Below are 22,479 nucleotides of genomic sequence, written 5' to 3'. Positions count from 1 at the left end.
TTGCGAGCCCTATCCCAGTACGAAAATGAGATATCAGCTATCTTTTACTAGTAGGATGTGTAACAAATGGGAAACAGACCCTTTCATTTGCCGCCCATACACAGCCTGTGTGGCTATATACGTACTCTTTTGGGTATCAATATACATAAATTTGCCAAGGTATAACTCCCAAATACAAAATTAAACCCTATCCTCCGCATTGACACGCAACCCACTCAGCGATCCCATCCTACTCAACTTCGAAACAGCGGGAGGACTGGGCGGCAGCTCTGGGGGATTCTGCTCACGCGAAACGATGACCTCAGTCGTACGAACGATGCCATCACCCTGAATAGGCAATATCCGCTCCTCACTAGAATTGCTTCCTCGACTTCCAGCATACGTCGCCGAGCCCGTCGTAGAAGCCATCTGAGAGCGCTGAATGTTCGGCTCAGCGTCGTACTCGGCGATACTGAGATTACCGCTTTTATGTCGGGATTGTAGCGGTGCGCCCCTCGATCGAGACATCGAGTGCATTTTATATTTTTTGCTGCCAGGGTACTCGCGGCTCGTTTTTGATTGCGAGCCGTATGTGCCGAGGAATCTCTTGAAGAGTGGTTTGAGGGTTGGGAGGGTGCCGGCCATGATACCTGTGTTGCATTCCGTGCTGTTGTTGGTTAGTATGGTGTTTGCAAGATGGTCTTCGGATGCTTGTAGTATGGATAACTTACACGACCCAGATTGTGAGGTTCGTATAATCCCAGAGGAAGTCGCCGGTTCGGCCGTAGTTGGGGAGGATTGAGAGCTTGACGAAGGCGGCTGCGCAGGCACTGTGAAGGAAGTAGGATTATTAGTATGGGTTGTAATAGGATTGGATGGGAAGTCACTCACAATATTCCCAGGCCCAAGATGCAGATTAGAGAGGCTTTCACTCGGCGATTGACTTGAAGATGACTGTCGATTATTGTATTAGTCTCTTATCTGAAAAGGCGATGTCCATGAAGTATACCGTAGCATGAAGACCGGTAGAACTGCGAAGATCAGATCGGTGAGAATATTCAGTGCTATTCGAGTTAGGATATGCTTAAGTATACCCATACGTATCAATCTCACCAGTGTTTGTATAGCTCAGAGTCAGAAGTTGTGTGGGAGTAAAGCACTTCGACCTCACCGAGCTATCCCAATTTGATCGGATGTCTTGACACTGAAAGATAAGAGTCTATAATGAATGAAGCTGTTAACTGCTGCCCGCGATCGAATGTGGGTATAAGTTACGCGCCAAGAAGCAGATTGCAGTGTAAAGTGTCATGAGGACTGCCATAAATCGGGTTCGTCAGTAGTGGATCAGAGAAAAGAGATAAAAGCCTTTACTCACCAATGACCACCCAGATGAAGACCTTATATCCTTTCCGGGGTGCGAAACGAAGCAAAAATAAGCCAATTGATATCTTCACCAGGCCAATAGCCCACATGTAAATACCCTGGGTAGCGTAGTTCAAATGCATTGCCGTTACGGCCGTGTCTTGGACGTAGACCATATGTCTACCGGCACCATATTTCACCTCGGGGACGATAATGGCGAAGCCACAGACAGACAGCAACATCGTTAAGGCCATTGTATAATCATCCCATCCGACATTGCGAATGAGGAATACGCGCACGTAGAACCTAGCCAAGACGGTGATTAACGCGGCGACAGTGGTGATAGCAGTGGCTATGATAATTCTAGGTCCTTGGTTAACATCTGGGAGGCTAACAGCTCCGCTATGAGCACTGTCCGACATGACTGTCGTAAAAGTTATGGAGGGCTCGACATTGAAAGGAAGAATTGGACAGGGATTATACAAGGGAGGGCAAATCGGGCGGGGCCATCAAAAGTATTAGCAGATTTAATCCATAGTGCATCGGGTCATAATTTTAAGATTACATTCAGCTCGACCTACAACAGTTGTGGCTTCCTAAGCCAAGGAAGACAGTGGGTTGAGTCTCGTATGGGGCATTCATCTATTATACTCAAGACCGTAGACCAATTGCCTGTTTCTATCATCTCTTTCACGTTCGGGTCGACACTCCCATTTCGGCTGTTCATAAGCGATGGTGCACATGGAATAAGACACAAAGCCATTCTCGGCGTTCAAGCTTGGTCCAACGCTAGGTTCGGAAGAATGCTTTTAACCCAATAGAATATGTTCTAGAATACGCCTCAGACCCGAGAACTGGGATAGTAGTTGGTCATACGAAACTTGGCCAATGAGCAGACTTGGTACTTCGGTAAGAAAAGCGCCTGAAAGGAGATGAGAGCCTCGGGTATAGAGGAAGGTTGCATTGGTGGATTACAGTTTATCGGAGTCTACCCAGCTAGGGCACCGGGGTGTCTCTTCCGAGATTGGCTTTTGACTGAATTCGATTTGGGATCTTGATGTGATTGGGTCTGTCGCTTAGCTGAATTTGCCAAGCCGCTGACCTCGGGAGGAACAAGGGGGCCACGAGGTTGCTGTCTTTGGTGGTATCGTTGCTTCAGGTTGATTAGTACCATTTGGTTTCTTCTATATCTGCGTGTATCTTGGTGATCTCCGGATTATAAAGGGTCGGTCCGTGAGTGGCCCGAAGAGAAGATGGAAGTGATCGTCTGGGAAATGTCCGGTGTGGTCTCGTAATTTGCCCGTCTGTCCCGGCGGTGGAGAAAGCGGAACCTGGCCCGGTGCCCTAAATGGTCCCAACACAAGGGGATCTCGCGATTATGGAGACTTTTATGCAAGAAAAAAAATGGATAGTGGCACGACTATCTTTTAGTTCGAGTCAAAAGTCCGAGATAGGGGTGATTGGCAAATGCATTTAGCTTAAATCGACAATCATGTCCGGATTCCTTCTTGATCAACATCTCTCCTAAAACTCTTGGTGTGGAACTTACTGGTCTTTCAGAGGTTCAAATATTCAACTCACCATGGTTGCCGTTTCCATTCTCACTCTGGGAGCTTTGTTCGCACAGGCGTGGGCTATGCCCACTGCCACGGAGAGTGCCGTTGCGAGCGCTGCGACTCCCACCGCTGCGTCCACTTCCCTGCCGGTCGCTGAGTCCCAGCTTGACGACCTGGCTGGGCTGGCATACAACAGCAGCATGAATAGTGTCTCGAGCGACTCGGACATTGAGAAGCGCGGTGGTTGTTCATTGAGCAACCTGCGCATTCGTCGCGATTGGAGGGCTTTCTCTACCAAGCAGAAGAAGTCCTACATTAAGTCCATCCTCTGCCTCCAGGAGTTGCCTTCGCTCACTCCCTCCGACAAGGCCCCTGGTGCGCGGTCCCGTTACGACGATTTCGTCGCTACTCACATCAACCAGACCACGGGTATCCACTACACCGGAACCTTCCTGGCATGGCACCGGTACTACATCTGGAACTTCGAAGAAGCCATGCGCAACGAGTGTGGCTACACTGGCGACTTCCCGTAAGTCTGACGATCCTCCGCATAACAAAATCCCTAACCTCTAACATAACAACAGTTACTGGAACTGGGGCGCTGACGCCGCCAACCTGGAAAAATCCCAAGTCTTCGACGGCAGCGACACCTCTATGTCCGGCAACGGTGCCTACACCGAATCCACCGGCGACATCCAGCTAAGCCTGGGTACCTACCCGGTCATCCACCTGCCCACCGGCACAGGAGGCGGCTGCGTCACCAGCGGCCCGTTCAAAGACTACTCTGTCAACTTGGGCCCGGTCGCGCTGATGCTGCCAGGAGGTGAAACGGAAAGCACAGCCAACCCGCTTGCATACAACCCCCGCTGCCTGAAGCGCGATCTAAGCTCCAAGATTGTCCAGGACTACGCTAACTTCACCGCGATCGTGGACCTGATCCTGCGCCACGACAACATCTACGACTTCCAGATGAACATGCAGGGTGTTCCTGGGAGCGGCAACATCGGCGTCCACGGTGGTGGTCACTACTCCATGGGCGGTGATCCTTCTCGTGATGTGTTCGTTAGCCCTGGTGACCCTGCTTTCTGGCTCCACCACGGTATGATTGATCGTACTTGGTGGATTTGGCAGAACCTGGACCCCAGAAAGCGTCTGAATGCTATTTCGGGCACTGGTACTTTCTTGAACGGCCCTCCTTCGCCTAACACTACTCTTGACACGCTTGTTGATATTGGTTATGCCGGTGGCGAGACTGTTGCTATGCGGGATCTCATGAGTACCATCTCTGGTCCTTTCTGCTACATCTACCTGTAAACTGTGATGGTAAGTTATTGGCTGTCGATACCTACGTCCCGGATATAGATTGGACGGTTGGAAGTTGCCAAGAAAGGACGGAGTGGCAGGAGTCATATCAGTATTCACAGCATAGAATTGTATATAATCCATGATTTAGACCTCATAGACCTCGAGAATAAAGTCTTAAAGTAACTTTGAATATTTATCCTCACGCAGAATATCTCTATCTGACCATAGTTCGGCCTAGTCAAGAATAATATAGCACTCCGAGATCTATAACCAAAAGAGATCACTACATCCTCCACCGCGAGAGCATCATAATCGGAACCCACAACCATGACAAAGGAAGGAAAGAGCCCTGCGTCGAGGAATCGGGCGTCCCAGCACCATTCGCAACAGCAAGGTAAGGATCCTGGCCATAAGTTGTGTTTAATGTGACACGAGCTTGGGCGGATCCATCTTCCAATCGAATCCACGTCTCTGTGTCATCTCCGAGATTGCCCTCGTGGAGCAAAATCTGCCGTCCACCGCGGAGCAGATCGCCATAGCCGCCATACCCCGTATGTCGACCGTAGCACATATTGATACCATTCCCGGTCAGATCATGATCAACAAGAGAGCCATCCCATTTAAAGCACCTGCGATGTTTGATTAGCGTTTCCAGTCATTTAAGTGATGATTATTGCCTAGACGTGCATACCAATCATTCTGGTGATCGTGGCCGCTGAACCCTGCGATTAGGCCTTCGGTGTGAAGGAGCGCGTCCATGAACTTGACATCCTGGCCATCGTAGCTCCAGTCGCCGGTTCCTTGCGGGTTCACGCGCTCGCGATTCACTCCGGGCGTTAGGTGCGGATTTACGCCCCTTCTTTGTTGGTGTTCAAGCATTGCGTGAGCGGGGATGTGGTAGAATGCTAGCGAGGGGATGACTTTTCCATACTCCTCTTTCAGTTTGGAGTTGGTTTTTGTGAACCAGTCAACGACCTTGTAGCCAGTTAGTGATTTCTTCCAAAATGTGGCATGACCAGGGGGTTTCCTACTGATTCATCAATCCAACTAGGTCTCTTAACAGCAGGGCCGCCCTCTCCTTGCTTTTTATAGTAATGTCCACCCTTCGAATCAAAGAACCACAGTAGCAGCACCGGCGTGCTAGTATCCGCCTGTCCGTGCGAAAACACCGGCAGGTAGTAGTTCGTTATTCCGGCCTTGTCGCCGGAGACTCTACTCTGCGTCAAGCTGTTGGGATACTTGCGCTCGGCCTCGAACATGTCATCTTTCGGGTTGAGATTAACCTCGCTGTCATGATTGCCGTAGGTCGATGCCCAGCTGTACCCACGGTCGACGAGCGGTGAAACAACCGAGTCGATATATTTGCTTGAATCGGCCTTTTGGGTTCTTTCGCCGGAGACTAGGTCGCCGTTTATGACTACGAAGTCGATGTCCTCCTCCGAGAGGATGTATGACATCACTTCTTTGGACTTCCTGTCTTTTTCATCGTCTGCAAGGGCTTAGCAAGAGCCTCCTAGGGGTTATCGAGACATACCCTCGGCGAAATGCAGATCCTCAAAGACTGTAATGTGAAATGTCCCATCTTGTCTAAATCGAAGGGTTCGATCCCTGGGTGCTCTGAGGACGACCTGGTCCGATGCTCTGAGGTCCGGCCGAGGTACCATATTGACATTGATGTTAAATGGAAAGTTATCGAGTGCGGGGAGATTGGCTTTTGCAAGGTTTAGAGATATTCACGTGCTGTCTCAGTCCATCACGTCAGTAGTTTCGTGCCAAGACATTCTATATTAATTTGGTCATTTAGTTCCTGGACATTCTGGAATTGATAGTCCCCGAAATAATGTATCTAGCCCTATAAGGACTGGCCCCTTTTGTTCAAAATGGTATTGTATTCGGAATCCCGGTTCATCGAAGTGTTTCAATGGTAATGCTACTGTGTTTATACCCATGCTATTCAAATGTTCCTATCAAAAACCATAACTATTCCCTGATTATGCATAGAAGAGTCGTCTGTATTGTTTACACTGTTACCCGCCATTTCCTACCGTCTACCTATGAAACTGAGAAGGGGAGAAAATATCTATAGCAAGGACATATAAGGAGACCACCAAAACGGCTGGACAAGGCCGCATGCTATTCTTGTATACCAGGTATAACACCGTACATGCATTCAGCTTAACCACAATTTCTCCGTTATGTGACACAGCACGTAGTCCACGGGCCCACGGCCCCGGGGATGAGGTTAGGATAGGTATGCGTAGACAAGATGACAAAATACAGATGTAACGAAGCCATAGCGCCAAAAGAATAAAGTCAAAGGCCAATTTGGTATGCCTACAAATAACCAAACGCCTTCGTTACTCGAAAAACAACACAAAGAAAGAACGAAATCCCGACCTAGGAGGTATCCCCTGTCGGCGAGCTGGCAATCCACTCTGCAAGGTCTTTGTATGCGACCGAGGTTTCCTCGGGAAAATTGTAGAGCTTAGTAGTACGTAGGAAGAGGGTCTCACCGTTGGAGTAGGCCTCAAAAGCGCGGGCACGTTTACCCGCAAATGAGACCAGAAAGACCTATAGAGTACCCCGTAAGCGACTACAACGGAAAGGGGAAATAGAAAACTGAAAATTAGAGGTCTAGAGGTGCTTTCTTACCGGTGCTTTCTTATGATGGAGGCGTACTTTCCTTAGCTGGCCCAGCATCACGCGGAGAATAGTCAAGAGCTCCCCACGAAGGATTATCTCGTCTGTCGCGTCCAGGCCGTTGTACATGGTGGTCTTGGTGTGAGGGAAGTCTTTCCCCAGAATATCTGTCATCCCGAAAGCCCCAAATTCAGGGTCATCATGCTTATACAAGTCTTTGTAAGGTCTGTAATCGTAAACACTATACCACGATATCAGTTATCAGAGCGAGAAAACTCGGGATAGTGGTAATCTCGCTCTCCCCTGGTCCACGGATCATCCCGGTCGTGGGGAATATAATACGACCAAGGGCCTGCAACTTGACGGGACCGGTCGACAGGCTCATTGAAACAGGTGTCCTCAAACGCCAAAGTCGAGCGGAGTTCATCATCGGTCTCCTCACTGGGTTCCAGAATGCTGGGGTGTGGCGCGAAGAAGAAAGGCTTGCGGGCTGTATCTCCTCTATCAAGAGTCATGCGCTGGTGGACAATACCATACTGCTTGAGTTGTGCCACGTCAATTTTGTGCTCATTTTTCTCTTCAAGCTCGTCAATAGCAAGCTCCATCTTTAACAAGAATCTAAGATTCTTGTAATGTCGGGTGATTCAGGAGACATGTTGTTTTGATATGTTTCGAAAGTGAGCAAGGCGAGGTGGGATGGATGAAGTGGATGAAAAGAGTGAGAGGGAGTGAGAGGGAGTTGGAAGGAGTAAATCCCGAGGACTTTTATCAATAGCCAAGTGAATACGGAGTATGTGATTCAAAGAAATGATGACAATATGGCGAGTGTCCACGGGTGGATAGGTGGATGAGAGTTGGGTTGCCGAGCGACGCGCCAAATGCAGGAGAGTGCCCAAATGGTCGCTTGGATCAAATCTGATGATGAAAAAGCCAAAAGTCGTCACAAGAGGTAAGTCATATTTCCTCCATTTTGTTATAGGTAGAGCTGACTTAACACTAGGCGTCTTCACGTATCTCAGCCTTAACAGGCATCAGGTATTCATAACAGTCGCCGAATATGATGAGAAATATCTCAAGTACCTCAACAACACAGACGCTTCAATTGGTAAAGATGACCAGGGCTTTCTAATCATGCACCAGTTTGGTCCTTGGGATACACTAAAGGCATCACACATCCGTGGCCGATTCTTCTGGCAATCAGCTTGCAAGCTGATGCTGATAGCAAGGCAGGATACTTGGGATTATGAGACTACCTATCTTACACTATCTGTTATTTCCTATGTGATGTTTATTTTGTTGTTACATGTATTGTGCCTATGTATTCACCCGATATGTTATTCTTGTGCTTACGCATACACATCTGCATACCCAGCGATGTATCAGTGTTTCGATTTACATCACCCGCCCCTCACTCTAGCTAGCGTTCAATTTTAGTTTGTTACGTTATACAACGTAGGAAAGAAGTCCGTGGGTTGGTCTGCGTCTGGTTACTAGATATGCCCATACACTCTCGGAATAAAGCGAGCCATAAAGTTCAAGGCATTTAGTAGATTCACCGCTCTATCATTTATAAATAAGACGTACGTAGGCAACGTTATCACTATATATGGCTTCTTTTGGGGCTGTTCTGACGACATATCTGCTATAGTGTGCAGAGTAGGATAGTAACGATCTCGGGATAGTTATTCTTAGACGCAATTGTTAACGGCTCGCTATCATAATATACTTAAAAAAGGGCGGTATTTTATCTTGGAGTGCCTTAATGGTCGATATCCGATCTATTCGAGCCCTTTAACGTTTTATTGCAGCTAGGACGGTAGCATCGGTATTCCTAGTTCTAGAAACACGCTTCGTGCCCGTATAACCGATCTTTTTTGTATCACCGACGGCTAAGGCTGCGAGTAAGGTATCTAAATAGAATGCGGCATCATCAAGTACGTTGTATCTGCGGTGATCTAATTTTCTCAAGGGATCAGATCTGCTGCTCTCTAAGAAAAGGAAGAGGATCAGATGGCTTGGAAGCTCCTATTATCTTTTATATATTAGTCGTAGATATTGTATGTATTTTCCTTCCCATATTTTCTGTCTTTTTAAGCACAAATTGAGCGGAGTGCCAGGAGCTGTGTGGATATGGTTACCGCTCTTTCATGATTTCCATCATGGCGTCCTACCTACCCATGTAAGTACTAACGCGGATGTCATCTGATTCGCTTTGCTGGAGATGATACTCAGTGCCATGGCCCGCAAGATAAAGGGGGGAAAAGAGAATGAGCCTAGCAACTGATGTCCACGACGAGCAACTTGATGATTGTTCATGTGCTGTCCGAGTTTGATACTCATTTCACACGTATCACCGACATTAAAACTAACGGAATGACATCCAAGTGCACGCCTCCATTTGATCCAAATAATGCCGTTGGCTTGAAAGTGAGTCATTGAACCAAGCAAGAACCCCTGTCTTTCCACCCGTGGGCTGTGTGATGCAGCCTGCAGGACCGCAAGCACATCCAACCTTAGAAGGGATACGAGACAAGAATGTCTAATGATGTAGGTGTAAGTGCGGCTTAGCGCCCAGAAGTTTGGTTGCTCTGCACCCAGCCCGAACACATATCTAGCTGTGAATTCCAGCAGCTCCTCGCATCCCCGTTCCCACATCGACTTTCTTTACATCTTGAAACAAAAATTGCCAAGCCACACATTGCACGAGAAACCCTCATCTGTTTATTGAAAGCAACTTCAAACAATGGAAGTCCCTGTCAGGGAGTCAATCAAGCAGGTTGATGAAAATACATGGCTCAATGGTGCCTTCATCCTCCTCCATCGTTCAAGCGGATATTCTGATACTGCAACTTGGTACGATCGGGATGACGACCTAAGCTACACCCTCACCGATGCACCTAACCCTGCACCCACATTCGTGCCGTTGCCTCGGGGTCATCCTAACATTGTACTAGTGTACGACGCTGGGGACTGCTCAGACGTATGGTCTATAGGCAATAGTGCCTTCTGCAAAGTCAAACTGCGAGTTAGTGGTACAACACGAGAAGCTACGACATTGGATTTCATCCGGAAAAAACAGCCAGGCTTCGAGACCCCTACTATCCTCCACCAAGCGGAATCTGACGGTCGATCATACCTTTTCATGGGTAGAGTACCAGGTCGAACCCTTGCGGAGGCTTGGCCTACTTTAGAGGAGAAATGGAAATTTCACTATGTCGATGCTGTGGTGAAAATCTGCCAAACCCTTGAGGGATGGAAGGGCAATATGCTAGGGGGCGTGGACGGGAACCATATCCCTGAACAGTATCTTATCAAGAACGGGGGTGAACATAATTTTCACCCTGAGAGCCTTCGACAGACATGCGAATCGATAGGCATGGACTGCTCCGAATTTGTTTTTTGCCATCCCGACCTAGGCCCTGGTAACATCATCGTGGAAGATGTCCCAAGGGTTGGGTCTGTTGGTATTATCGACTGGGAGATTGCTGGTTATTATCCTAGGGGATGGATCCGAACAAAGTTTCGGATATGTAGTGGATTGGATATTCCAAATCCGATGAAAGAACAGCATTGGTGGCGACGGGAAGTTCAGAAGTCACTTGGCGAACATGGCTTCGAGGATTACTCGGAAAAGTGGGGATCTTGGTGGTATTGATGCTTCAAAAGCAGGAAATGCCACATTAGGAGCTCGCTCCTCTCGCTCTCTGAGGCAACGCAGCATGCACAGGATCAAACTGGACCGCAATACCAACTACCTCGGTGAAATTTTTGACATACGCAGCAATCTTGGCGCATACTCCGCGGATAATAAGCTCCTTCCCCCCGGCGCTGATCGTAGTCTATTTATCCCGTATGCACCGGTCACGCTGGCTTTGGAGTGCTGAGAGGATATCGTGCAAAATACGTTTTGTGCCTGGAGATGAGGTACTTGATATGTTGAAGATGCGCTAGTGGGGAACTCGAGCACGAGGGAAATGATTGAACCTCATCGTTAGCATTGTTCGATATATATGCGCACCTTGGGCAAAGTTCTTGGGAAGGACCCAGTTCATTTAACGTCCACGAATATTTATACTCTCGTAAACCTCCATGGCTGACTTCCTTGACCCTGAGAGCACCGCGACGGTGAAGTTGCATCGTAGTCCCGGCGTTGACCAGATATGTAGAAGTACCATTATATCAAAGGAACTCAGAACTCAATCTCTAAAGCTTTAACAGACATTCAGGTACGTACTAGTATGTGTACCTACCTAGGTAGGTAGGTGTATATGAATTGTTTTGGTACGTCATGATCTACTTCCCCGCATAATATGGGGTAAACCACCTGACCTCTTCCAAGTTTGTATGACAAAGTATCAGCCCACCTGGACATCCCTGACTTGTTCTCTCCTTTTCTCTTTGCTACTTCCCCCTCTTCCTCTTAGCATTTCCCACACATCTACCACCATGACAAAATTCGCAACCATCGCCCCCGAATGCGAGGAGGTCTTCGACCAGGTCAAAGGCACCGACAACCTTAACTACGTCATCTACGAAGCCTCCGCACACGACAAGAAGATCACTGTCGCCGAGTCCGGCAAATACAAGGACTACCCCGACTTCCTCTCCAATTTCAAGGATGACACTGCCCGATACGCTGTCGTAGACTTCACCTACGACTCTCCCGCCGGCGATGGCCAGCGGAGCAAGCTAGTCTTTATCACGTGGTATGTACAAACACCTCCTATCACTTTCCCTCTCTCCTGGGAGGTGATCTCGCGATTCATGGAGAGTAACATGGTACTTACTGTTGGGATTGCGTGTAGGGTACCCGAGGGTGCAAGCATTCATGACAAATCTTACTACACGTCGAACAAGGATCATCTCTTCTACGAGCTCCAGGATATCAGTCTCCATGTTCTGGCACATTCCCGGGCGGACCTGGCTTATGCTGCAAGTATGTATACTCTGTGCCTGTGAACAATTGGCTCTATGGCTACAATGGTAGTACTCGGGGCTGACCTTTTTGTTTTTTACTTAGTCCTGGGGAAGTTCAAGGCTCTCTAGAGGGCCCTCAATCTTCAACATCCTTTTTAAATCCGGAAATCGCTGTGTGAAGCGCAATTCACAGATCATGGGTGATCTGGCCATACTGTTCTAGACACCTTATTTCGTTCATAATATTCTTACATATTTCCATTGTTTAGCTCTACCACACGTAGTAGATATATGAATACCTTCCAAAGAGTCGAAAGCTCGAGTTTATCATGATAGAATGATAGAACTTACCGACGTGCTTTTGGATGTTCGCTTTAGGTGTATACGAAGGCTGTACAGAGGGCTTCTCTATATAAACAGGGATCAATGTCATTTCATTTGAGACCTATGTGGCCCGGCTCTCCCCCAGGATACTAACCCGCTAATGCATGGAAAAAGAAGCAAAAAGCGCACTCATTATATGCATGTGTGTTCGATGGTCAAAAAGGACTCTGGAGTCAATGACATGCACGATAGATGGCTCGCATTCCAGTTCTTTCAAAAGAGACCAACCCGCTAAATCATGGATAAAACAGAATACAGATTGAGGACCAGGTTGCCAAAGCAGAGATGGTGTTACAAGGAATCACCGAGGTAACACTTCTGGCATGCACGATATATGCTCATAGTCATAATCATAAGATGCAGATAAAGATGAGCATGGGGTAATCATGACGCATAGAGAAAAAACAAAATTCTCTGAGACAGAGCGTAAAAATATTTCATAGTCGCTTAGCGACGGAAGAATGGCGCCTGGTTCGACGAGAGAAGCGAGTCGGCACGCTGGAAGACATCGCCCTCGAAGAATTTGTCACTGTATGCACTGGCCGGTGTGGACGGGACAGTGGCCTGCGCAGCAGGTCCGAGCGCCGCACTCAACGGAGTGGTAGGGACGGTGACCGATTGCGGGGGCGACATCATATTGAGTTGGAAAGAGGGGTTGTTGGCAAGGGCGGACGTTGAAACGGATGTTTGATGGTGTTGCAGGTGCGAGGTCTGTAGTGGAGGGCCGTACAAGCCACCAGGCGGAGGATGGCGGTCCGGGTCTGCAAGGTAGGCCCAAGGAGATACCTCGATCAAACGGCCTGCTTCGCGGCTTGCCTTTTGGACTGGGCGAAGGAGGATGATGACGTCGGCAGGTAGAAGCTGCATACTTCTCAACTCGCGCATCTCGTTCACTAGGTCGACGAACGACTGCATGAATGATTTGCATAGTTGCCAGAACTCGCGTTGGTTGCGGAGTCCGCCGCCTGGTTCTTTAATTTTCATGGTCGAGAGACGCTGTCCCAGGGCATCTGAAACTTCCAGGCAAAACTGACATCGACGAATGAGGTTGTTCCAAAGGATTTGGATTCCCTCTGAATCGCGTGACTTTTGTGCAGCTTCTAGACACCTTATGAATTGCCGACGGGCCAATGGAAGTGCCCCGTATGCGGCATGGTATGTAGCAGTCAGCTGATGGAAGATCTTTTCGAATATTCGCTCCTCTTCGTTTTCGTCCAGTCCAGTCAGTGTGTTGACCCGGGGAGCCCCAGGAGTAGGCATAGGAGGGAAGGTTTCGCCTGAGCGAGGGGTTGCCAACGAGTGTGGCATAGATGCGTTCATCATGTTTGATCTGCTACTCGAGCGACTGCGTGCGTACGTGGAGAAACCTGGAGAGCTAATGCTAGCCTGATTGGAAGTCATCGTCATAGGGTATTGAGGGTGCCGAATTGTTGTGTCGCTTCGCAATCGTCGTGTGGGCGGCGCCTGGTCCCTTGTCGGAGTGACCAGCGAGAGTTGAGATCGGTCTGGGACCGAGGGAAGTTGGTTACTCGGGCCAACCAAGGGCTTTGTAGCAGAGCTACCTTTGTTGGTAGTCTGGAGCGGAACTTCGAGAATGGCGCAAGCATTCCGTAGCTCTACCAGGCTGCCGAAGATCGTCAGCATCAGCGACCGTACATAGCGCGGATCGCCGTTGGAAACAATCTTAGCAACGTTGTTGCGTAGCTGCGTGCCGACGTGAATGTAGGAGGCGATGCACGTCTCGCATTCACGTTTGACAGTTTCGGTGACTGACGCGATTGACTCTGGGTCGTTGGACAAAGTATTTGATGCTTTCTCAAGAGCACCGTTAAGCCGGTCAACGTATGGGGAAGCATTGGAAAAGACAAGCTCGAGGCTGCGGCGCCTGGTGTCATCATGCTTGATAACGTTGATCAACGTATCGATATGGGAATGGACTTGTGCGAGGGCAAACAGAATACCTTTTGCACTCTTGATTATCGGTTCATCAGATCCACGCTCGCCCTTGTGTTCGGGCAGACTAGACATCCGATTAACCCAACCGTCTCGCGGACGCCGACGCTCTCTTGGGCTGGTGGGACTTGGGGTAGTACTGTCATTCGGAGCTATTGGCGCTGCAGGCTGACGCGCTCGAAGCACAGATCCATGGCTGAGGCCCCGTAGATGGCTGTTTCGATATGGGCGCGTTTCATCCAATGTACCCAAATCGGTATTTTTGCGAGTGATTAGTCCCATCCTTTTGCTACGAGCAACAGATGATCCTTGAATTATGCCCTCGCTATTGCTTCGGTTGCGCTCGTTCACAGAATGAGGCGCTAAGCCTGGTCTTTGGAGACCTGGCATGTGGTAAGTAGCGCCTTGCTGTCCAGAGGCCATGCGATAATGGGATTTTAATGGGATTGGCGGTGCCCGTGATATCGACGGAGACCGAGATGAGGCTGCTGAGCTATCGCCAGTGCTGGGAATTACTGGAAATCGACCACTCAAATTCCGCTTTGAAGGTATCGGTGTAGGTATCGGTGTTGGTACCGGTTTAACCTCGAAAGTACCATCGCTGTGTGGACACCGGCTGTTAGCTTATATCCACCTCAAGACAATGAGGCAGACAAACCTTGAATCAGTAATTATTTCTGGCTCAGGTGTACTGGTCTGTGGTCGCGTTTTCATAAGAAATCTTTTGAGTTTAGTCGTCGCTGCAACTTCTTTCTCGTTGTCGGTCATCCCAGATGGTGTCGTCTCGTTCTCGGTTTCCTCCAGAATGTCACGCAGTGGCTTCCGTAGAGGATTCCCAACACACTTGAAGATCTGAAGCTTATGCATCTCGGACAGGCCAGCTGGGAGGTCGACGAGTCGATTTTGCATCACTGACAGAACTCGCAATGATTTCAATTTACTGATCTCATTTGGTAACTCCTTGATCTTATTTCGGCTCAAATCAAGAATTTCGAGTAATGGTAGTTTGTAAACCTAGCAAGCAGGATTAGCGCAACAAGCACAAAGCAACTTTATCATTGTACGTACTCCTTTTGGGAATTCACGGAAGTTGTTTGCTCTGATGTTGAGATAGCGTAGATGCGAACACTCTGCAAATCGATAAGGGATATGGAAAAGCTGGTTGTTCGACAGAGACAGCCTTTATAGTAATCAGTATAGTCCAGAGCAATGATGCCATAGCCCAGGAACCGGCAACGCAAGATTTGACTATAACAGTTCAATCCAAGGCTCCGACGTACCGTTCAACCTCATCCTTGATCAAGTCAACGACTGGTTCAGGGATCCTGGCAATGTGTGAATGGCCAAGGTCAATGGTCAGCTTAGGCTTGACCACATCTGTAACGGCCTCGCTGCCTGCTAGGGAACGCTTGGTATCTTGAATACCACTTTCAACGGCATGTCGCGCTAGCTCAATGGTTTCCTCAGGGCTAAGCGTTTTCGGCCCAGTTGGTTGCTTGCTAGTACTCTCTGGCGCATCTCCTAAAGCAGTGCTTGGCCGACTTTCCTCATCGGGGTACGGAGAGTCATCGTTTTGTGACGCCAGGAAGCTACTCGGCTCCGGTGTTCCATTGTCCATTTCATCTTCATCTACCTCGCCGCGGTGCAAGCACGGTCCACGTATTGTGTCCTCGGAACGAGTCATGGCGGATGTCATGGCGGATAAAAGCCCGAATGTTGTCGATCAGACACCCCAATGCAGCACTTTCGTTGATGAATTGATATTGTTAAAAACCAAAAGAAAGTACAGGTTCAGCGACCAGTACCATATAAGCACACTTCAGGCACCTGCGCAAAGCATCGTTGGTTGTGATCAAGTCGGAGAGGCGGGCTATCTGGACGTTTGACAGGGAACGGAGCTCGAGGCGGCCGTGGAGTCGGAGTGGAGGAAGGGGAATCGGAATCGCCAAGTGACGAAGCAGTCGGGTATCAGATGGTCGAGTTCAGAGCAGATTTGTTTAACACCGGGGGAAATAGTGCAATGAAGCTCGCACGGATGTTGACAATCGCGGGCGCGATAAAGAGATTGGCCACGATGGAGATCTGGCAGGCCGAAGAATGTTATCGAATCAACAAGCGTCTTAAGGCTGACGCGAGTAACCAAAAAGAAATCAAGTCCTGGTCCTGGAATGAAGGGAATTGGGGACATTCAAGTTGGCGAGGCTGGAAATCTTCTGATTGGGCGAAACACGCCCAAACACCGGATCTCCGCAACTCTGCGTCCCGACTCCGCCTGCGTCACTATATTGAAATTGAAATATCAATCATATTTAGTGATAGCTTAGGATCTACGATGCATAAACTAGAATGATAAATGAATTGACCAAGAATGCATGTGCTATCGCGTAAATAGAGCTAGGGAAGTACAACATCCAGCAGAACAGATCAAATAATATACATACGCCATCAATAGGAAAGTCTCAGGGGTCGTCCAAGCTTCTGGAAAAGGAAGCATGGCATAATGGCATTCGAGCCCACTCCAAGATTTCAGACTCTTACAGAGTGACTGCCTCTCCTTCTTCGGCCTCGATCCCACTTGACTCAGTAGTGTCTCCCAGATCTGGTGCACCGCTAAGAGCTGATTTCCGCTGGTCCTGGACCAGAGATGTTTCCCGGGCCCAGGCAACCCATTTGTCGTACTGCTCGTTCTCCATCTTCATACCAATGTCCAAGTATGATGGTCCAAACTCTGCGCCATATGCCGTGGCTTCTTCCGCAGCCACCCGACGTTGAATGTCCTCCTGCAACCGAAGTCTGTAGAATTCTCGACGAGCAATATCGTAAGCGGCGCTCTTGGTCATATCCGGGACGTTATTCAAAAGCCACAGCTGCCGCTGGACAACACTAGTACCAGAAAGTAACACATTAGCATCGGGTGTTCACGTGAAAAATCAAATGAAATAAAATAAAAGCATTAGAACAGGAAACATTGGGAACACACCTTTCACCATCTAACCGCTTCCCTGGCTGTTGGATGCGGCTCCAATCGTAGTGTTCAAAGTCCTTGCCAGTACTCTCAAGAAGCACACGGGGCCGGGCAAGTTCCCATGGGTGGTCGCGGAAGAATTGGGTTCGCAATTGATCTTCTTCATATTTGAGCTCGACAGGCTGGAAAAGTCGACTAGGCTTCTTGGGCTTTCTGCGCTTCTCTTGGACTTGGAAGACGACTTGCGGCTTCGATGACCCAGGAACGGTCTTCAACCGCTGCTGGACAAGCTCATGCTGAGGAGGGCGGGTGCGAATGAGGGTTTCAGCAGGAGGGATCTCGCCGACCACACCGACCCATTGTGGCAGTTTGCTGGTCTTTCCACTGGCGAATTGGTTGAGTGCTGTCTGTCGCACCCGGAGAGCTGTGAGGTTTATTTTGCCCATGATAGTCGGACACAGCCAGTAGCTGGACGAAGTTGAAACGAAAGAAGAATTGAGACGCGACTGGAGACAGCAGATCAAAAAGACAAGATATGCGCTGGCAGGGGACGAGGTGGTTGATGCGGGAGCGAAAAAGATGGGATTGGCAAAGCGCGGCTCCGATTGGTCGAGGGAGGGACTCCGCCCAGAAAGTGCAGGCCGTTCATCTTCAGAAAAACACACCTACGTCTTCCGAATCTTGACCCTCTCCCCTTTTGTCTGCTTTTTACGCCCGGAAAGTAGACGGCTCCCTCCTGTGCGAGTTGCAAAGGGCTTTATCTTGAATGCGGTCTACCTAATGCCACGATGTCTGTCATCTCATGCCTCATTCAAATAGGTCCCCCCAGCTCGCCAAGCCTGCGAATTCACCCCAAGCAGGCCTTGGATGAGCTTCCTCTCTTTCGACAGACCTCAATGCCTCCCTCGAAACTCCCTTCTCACACCTCCTCTGTCCGAAGACTCTGTACCCGTCGTCCTCGCCCGTCCGTCGCGTCAATAGCAGATATTTTTGTCGGCTCGCTGGTTCTGGCAAGCTTCTGCCACGAACACTCGCCGAATCGTCGGGGGTTGTCGACAGTAGCCTGGGGTGCCTCAGATCATAATTTACAAAAATTCCAAAGCAAAGGCGCCAATGGTCGCAGACAGCCACCACCCCGACGACAGCCAGAGTATTCAAACTCAAGGTTTCATCTGTCGCAACCAAAAAGATTGATCAGCAACGGATTGGCACGTACGAATGACGATAATACAGAGGAGTATAATATTGAGACCGAGTCGCGGGAGGAGACGGAGACAGACAACGACTATATACCATTGTGGCCGGCAAAGAATGCGGACGCGGAATCGCAAACCCGTTGTGAAAGATTTGATTTTACATACGATTTCGACCGCAGAATAGAGATAACAGAATACACCAAAACCGACATCGACCCCAAATTGCCGGACAAATACCCCCGCCAATCCTTCCCGTCATGGATGCATCCAGAGAAGGAGAAACATCTCTCTATCTCGAAGCTGTACGAAAGGTCCTTGGCAGATTATGACTGGGAGGAAGCAGTGAATGCAGTGGCGCCATATTCGCGTTACAAAAAGACGTACAAAGATCAGTCGCACGATCAAATGGAAATCCACTCGGTTGAGAAGCTTGTCAGAACGTTGTGGGAAGAGCCAAATCCATCCACTCAATACCTGTTCCGATTATACAGAGATCTTCCTGCCCCCGGGGTAGCTTTGCTTCGCAACGCACCCGAGGTGCTCTGTTGCGTTTGTTCGCGCATCCGCGGGATCGGCGGTGGGTAGATGCTCGTCGCTACTTGGCATTGGTGGATGACATGGTAACTGCTCGACTTCCTCTATCCCGCTCACTCTGGTCTTCCGCGATACATCTTTCTGGCCGAGCCAACGGCAGAGTTTTAAAACGAGATCTTATCCGAGCCGTGGGCATGTGGCAGAAGATGGAACACATCGCTGGAGTGAAGGCTGACGAAGTGGTTTTCAACATCCTGTTCGACATCGCAATCAAAGCCGGTGCATTCAAAGTCGCTGATCGCCTGGAGGAGGAAATGACGAAGCGCGGTCTGAGCTTTTCACGGTGCGGAAAGACATCCAAAATCTACTATTTTGGGATGATACGGGATGTTGAAGGTATTCGAGAGACTTTTGACGACTTTGTGAAATCGGGCGAAATCGTCGACACAGTTGTCATGAACTGCCTCATTGCCTCTTTCCTTCGGGCAGGCGACACTCAAACTGCGGAGCAGCTGTATGCGCGCATGCTGGAGAAACAATCAAGCAACAACAAACGCATCTCGCATTCGGACGATGGGTCCCACTTTCACATTGGCGGGTCAAATCTGAGCTATGACATGCCCCAATACCGGGAAAGATCCCGAAAGCTGGGCCGTGTATTGAAGAAGTCGTCAGCACTCAAGGAGAAGTTTCCGGCATACCACCGTGCTCTCCAGGATTCCCTCTCCATTGCACCCGACACGCGGACATTTTATATCTTCCTACGACACTACGCCTACAACACTGGCCAGCTCGACAGCTTCATGGCTGTTATGCGTGACATGGAGAAGACTTTTGCCGTCCCACCACGTTCTATAATCTATCTGTTCCTCTTTGAAGGGTTCGCTCTGCATGGTCGGAGGAAAAAGCAGTGGAGTGCGGAAAACCTTCGGCTGACATGGCATGCATACATCCGGGCTCTGCGCGACTCTAACGCGAGACTCCGTGGACTAAATTTGAACAACCGAAAGATGACGTGGGAGAACCCCCTGGCTAAGAGCGTGGCAATCGAGGTCGAGGAGCTACCAGTGACCGATGCTCCCAACGGGTTGTACATGGCTTTGCCGACAGCAGATACAGCTGGGAACCCACAGGGATCCGAGGAAACTGCCGAGGGTTCCGCCATAGATGATTCCCAAGACACCGAACAAGACGCAAAGCCTGAGCTGGACGGAAATGAAGATGAATCCACAGAAATAGAGGAACTTGACGTAGATGAGATCTTCAACCCTCGTTTGCAGGTTCCCAGCGAAGCAGAGCAAGAAGAAAACTGGGATCCTGATCAGCGTCTCGAGAATGGTCTTTTTGTTGGACGTCGGATGATCACCATTATCCTGCAAGCATTTGGAACATGTTGTGGTCCCAAAGAGGTCCTCGAGGTTTGGTTGCAACTTGAGCGGCTTTGGCATCCACAGCAGCGCAAAGCGGTTGATGTTTTTGCCGTCAAGGAAGAGCTTGATAGACAGATGTCCAGGGATCCGCATCGGAACCGCTGAACAAGAAAGAGGAGCAGCTGAAATTTGGATTCAGCACTTGTACATTATTTTCTATATAGATCTGCCATATACCGCCTCGATTTCTAGCGTGTCTTTGCGCAAATGTATTATTTTTACGTGAATACCAGGTCCAGTTTGTAGACTACCTACCTAGGTAGGTAGTTCTTTATATTGTCATCAAGTCTTTCAAAAGTGAATCAAAGTGAAGTCCAATCAATCCCGAAAAGGAAGTAAGTGGTCACCACGTGACAGCGCGTTCTGGGCCGCGATTGAAGACACAATCTTCTTCTTCGACTACACTTTCACCTACCACTTTCAAATCATCTTCTCTGCCATGAGGCACAATGGATCGTAACCCGGCGGTGACGCGCCAAACAGCCAATATGCGGTGGGTCTTGAAACACACCTTCAAAAAGAATGATTTCCGGTGAGTTGACGAACTACAGAAGAGGATCAATTTACTTACTCCACCATATAGTCCACTTCAACGGGAAGTGATTTCATCCGTTATTGAAGGACATGATGTTTTTCTCCAAGCATGCACTTCGTTCGGAAAAAGCTTGTGTTACCAGCTGCCCGCGGTACTCAAAGATTGGGGCTGTGAGTTTTCAGCATCTCGTATTTTCTGACAGATTAGTCTGACTTCAATATCCCCAGTGACTGTCGTCGTCTGTCCACTTCTCTCATTGATGGTGAGAGTGGTTCCAGGACGTTTGCAATCAAATAGCTAATCCCTGACAGACTGACCAAGTAAATACATTAAAAGCTCTTGGTGTAGCAGTCGCTACGATCAACTCCAATACTACCCATGACGAGAGACAGCGCGTTTTCGAGGACATGCTTTGTGGCCACCCGAGCACACGCCTGCTTTATGTCACGCCGGAGTTGTGCCAAACGGACAACTTCCGCCGGCGCCTGCTCATTGTTCACAAGCAAGGTCAGCTCATCCGCATTGCCATTGACGAGGCACACTGCATAAGCGAATGGGGTCATGACTTCCGGCCAGCTTACAAAGAGCTGGGCTGGTTCAGGAGGAATCTTGTCAGTCCGACGGTTCCAATCACTGCTTTGACGGCGACTGCGACCCCCCGAGTTCGCTCAGACATGATCAACATCTTGGGGCTGGATCTTGAGAATCTGCGCCTGTTCAACACTCCATCCGATCGTCCAAATATTCACTACGAGGTACGATATCTCGCAGATTTCGCTGGCGACAACGACAGTGCAGAAGACAGCCAACTACAAAACCTGCTCAGATGGCTTAAGGGCATCCAAACCCGACGAGAGGCCCGACTTGGCAGCAGAGTGACACTGCTCCCTCCAATGTCAGGAATCGTCTATGTAGGGACCCGGGCTATGGCTGAGCATCTTGCCAGCCGGCTATCCTCGGACGAAATGGTCACGGCAGTGGCATACCACGCCGGCGTGGAAGCCACCAAGCGTGCGCACATCCAATCAACATGGAAGTCATCGCGGCCGTTCCAGCCAGCTGGTGGGGAAAAGACACCCGTTTTCTCCATTATTGTGGCAACCAATGCCTTCGGGATGGGAATTGATAACCCCGACGTTCGCTTTGTCGTGCATTGGACGCCACCGCGAAGTTTCGAAAGCTTTGTTCAAGAGTCCGGGCGTGCAGGTCGAGACGGCCGCGCCGCTGCCTCACTTGTCTACTACGGGATTCAAGAGAGGAACTTCATAGAGACCATGATCTACCGGGATACAGAGTCTCACCGTGCGAATGGCCCCGAAAATCGAGAGGCCAAGCTTGAAAGCTTCGGCAAGGTCATTCGATACTGTGAGAGTATCAGGAGGTGTAGACATGAACTGATCAAAGAGTTCTTTGGTGATTTCGAGCTGGAAGAAATGGGGTCACAACTGCCGGCCAGGGAGGGCGTATCTGTTACGAGCTCATCCCCTTGCGACTTTGCCTGCGACTTTTGCAAAGAGGGTCGTGCCGGGTTGGCAAAGCGCCGGGAGAAAATGGCATCTGAGACTCAGATGGCTCTCCTATACGCGGATTTCGATTGAGCGATATTGTCATCTATTGGATATGCTGCATGATTTAGTGTTTTCTTTGCTTTTCTTGTCATCTTGTTACTTCTGTCGACTGTCCTGCTTGCGTTTCCGAGGCGCCAACAGCATGAATGGCGCAG

At 49.3% G+C, this 22,479-nt stretch overlaps 11 protein-coding genes across 11 annotated transcripts; 6 read left to right on the top strand and 5 right to left on the bottom strand.

Annotated features, from left to right (window-relative positions):
* Positions 1 to 180: 180 nt before the first annotated feature.
* On the bottom strand, positions 181 to 1,763 carry N7519_009818 (uncharacterized protein; the record flags this gene model as incomplete). The annotated part of the gene is made up of 7 exons (XM_057296591.1): positions 181 to 646; positions 711 to 809; positions 871 to 933; positions 989 to 1,043; positions 1,093 to 1,176; positions 1,222 to 1,293; positions 1,355 to 1,763. 7 exons carry the CDS (start codon positions 1,761 to 1,763, stop codon positions 181 to 183), a joined length of 1,248 nt encoding a protein of 415 aa, XP_057144473.1.
* Positions 1,764 to 2,923: 1,160 nt separating this feature from the next.
* N7519_009817 (tyrosinase family protein) lies at positions 2,924 to 4,211 on the top strand (the record flags this gene model as incomplete). Its single annotated transcript, XM_057296590.1, has 2 exons — positions 2,924 to 3,426; positions 3,482 to 4,211. The coding sequence occupies 2 exons, from the start codon at positions 2,924 to 2,926 to the stop codon at positions 4,209 to 4,211; spliced, it is 1,233 nt and encodes a 410-aa protein (XP_057144472.1).
* Positions 4,212 to 4,485: 274 nt separating this feature from the next.
* Positions 4,486 to 5,866, bottom strand: N7519_009816 (metallophosphoesterase family protein; the record flags this gene model as incomplete). The annotated part of the gene is made up of 4 exons (XM_057296589.1): positions 4,486 to 4,831; positions 4,894 to 5,177; positions 5,234 to 5,691; positions 5,737 to 5,866. The coding sequence occupies 4 exons, from the start codon at positions 5,864 to 5,866 to the stop codon at positions 4,486 to 4,488; spliced, it is 1,218 nt and encodes a 405-aa protein (XP_057144471.1).
* A 733-nt stretch (positions 5,867 to 6,599) lies between these two features.
* N7519_009815 (uncharacterized protein) lies at positions 6,600 to 7,447 on the bottom strand (the record flags this gene model as incomplete). Its single annotated transcript, XM_057296588.1, has 3 exons — positions 6,600 to 6,773; positions 6,855 to 7,083; positions 7,155 to 7,447. 3 exons carry the CDS (start codon positions 7,445 to 7,447, stop codon positions 6,600 to 6,602), a joined length of 696 nt encoding a protein of 231 aa, XP_057144470.1.
* Positions 7,448 to 7,720: 273 nt separating this feature from the next.
* On the top strand, positions 7,721 to 8,089 carry N7519_009814 (uncharacterized protein; the record flags this gene model as incomplete). Its single annotated transcript, XM_057296587.1, has 3 exons — positions 7,721 to 7,791; positions 7,871 to 7,947; positions 7,983 to 8,089. 3 exons carry the CDS (start codon positions 7,721 to 7,723, stop codon positions 8,087 to 8,089), a joined length of 255 nt encoding a protein of 84 aa, XP_057144469.1.
* Positions 8,090 to 9,585: 1,496 nt separating this feature from the next.
* Positions 9,586 to 10,497, top strand: N7519_009813 (aminoglycoside phosphotransferase family protein; the record flags this gene model as incomplete). Its single annotated transcript, XM_057296586.1, has 1 exon — positions 9,586 to 10,497. The coding sequence occupies one exon, from the start codon at positions 9,586 to 9,588 to the stop codon at positions 10,495 to 10,497; it is 912 nt and encodes a 303-aa protein (XP_057144468.1).
* A 791-nt stretch (positions 10,498 to 11,288) lies between these two features.
* On the top strand, positions 11,289 to 11,888 carry N7519_009812 (actin-binding ADF family protein; the record flags this gene model as incomplete). Its single annotated transcript, XM_057296585.1, has 3 exons — positions 11,289 to 11,548; positions 11,648 to 11,778; positions 11,863 to 11,888. 3 exons carry the CDS (start codon positions 11,289 to 11,291, stop codon positions 11,886 to 11,888), a joined length of 417 nt encoding a protein of 138 aa, XP_057144467.1.
* A 702-nt stretch (positions 11,889 to 12,590) lies between these two features.
* On the bottom strand, positions 12,591 to 15,792 carry N7519_009811 (uncharacterized protein; the record flags this gene model as incomplete). Its single annotated transcript, XM_057296584.1, has 4 exons — positions 12,591 to 14,697; positions 14,755 to 15,110; positions 15,165 to 15,276; positions 15,377 to 15,792. 4 exons carry the CDS (start codon positions 15,790 to 15,792, stop codon positions 12,591 to 12,593), a joined length of 2,991 nt encoding a protein of 996 aa, XP_057144466.1.
* An 838-nt stretch (positions 15,793 to 16,630) lies between these two features.
* On the bottom strand, positions 16,631 to 17,507 carry rsm25 (mitochondrial 37S ribosomal protein mS23; the record flags this gene model as incomplete). The annotated part of the gene is made up of 2 exons (XM_057296583.1): positions 16,631 to 16,979; positions 17,077 to 17,507. 2 exons carry the CDS (start codon positions 17,505 to 17,507, stop codon positions 16,631 to 16,633), a joined length of 780 nt encoding a protein of 259 aa, XP_057144465.1.
* Positions 17,508 to 17,849: 342 nt separating this feature from the next.
* N7519_009809 (pentatricopeptide repeat protein) lies at positions 17,850 to 20,326 on the top strand (the record flags this gene model as incomplete). Its single annotated transcript, XM_057296582.1, has 2 exons — positions 17,850 to 18,689; positions 18,749 to 20,326. 2 exons carry the CDS (start codon positions 17,850 to 17,852, stop codon positions 20,324 to 20,326), a joined length of 2,418 nt encoding a protein of 805 aa, XP_057144464.1.
* Positions 20,327 to 20,670: 344 nt separating this feature from the next.
* N7519_009808 (putative RecQ family helicase RecQ) lies at positions 20,671 to 22,354 on the top strand (the record flags this gene model as incomplete). The annotated part of the gene is made up of 4 exons (XM_057296581.1): positions 20,671 to 20,753; positions 20,805 to 20,926; positions 20,984 to 21,018; positions 21,068 to 22,354. 4 exons carry the CDS (start codon positions 20,671 to 20,673, stop codon positions 22,352 to 22,354), a joined length of 1,527 nt encoding a protein of 508 aa, XP_057144463.1.
* Positions 22,355 to 22,479: the final 125 nt, after the last annotated feature.

This window comes from Penicillium mononematosum, assembly GCF_028829835.1.
Source record: "Penicillium mononematosum strain IBT 11891 chromosome Unknown utg000005l:1.0-9366267.0:1.0-9372171.0, whole genome shotgun sequence".
NCBI classification, from domain to species: Eukaryota; Fungi; Ascomycota; class Eurotiomycetes; order Eurotiales; family Aspergillaceae; genus Penicillium; species Penicillium mononematosum.
Note: the sequence above shows the minus strand (reverse complement) of the source record. Positions and strands in the feature narration are given on the sequence as shown.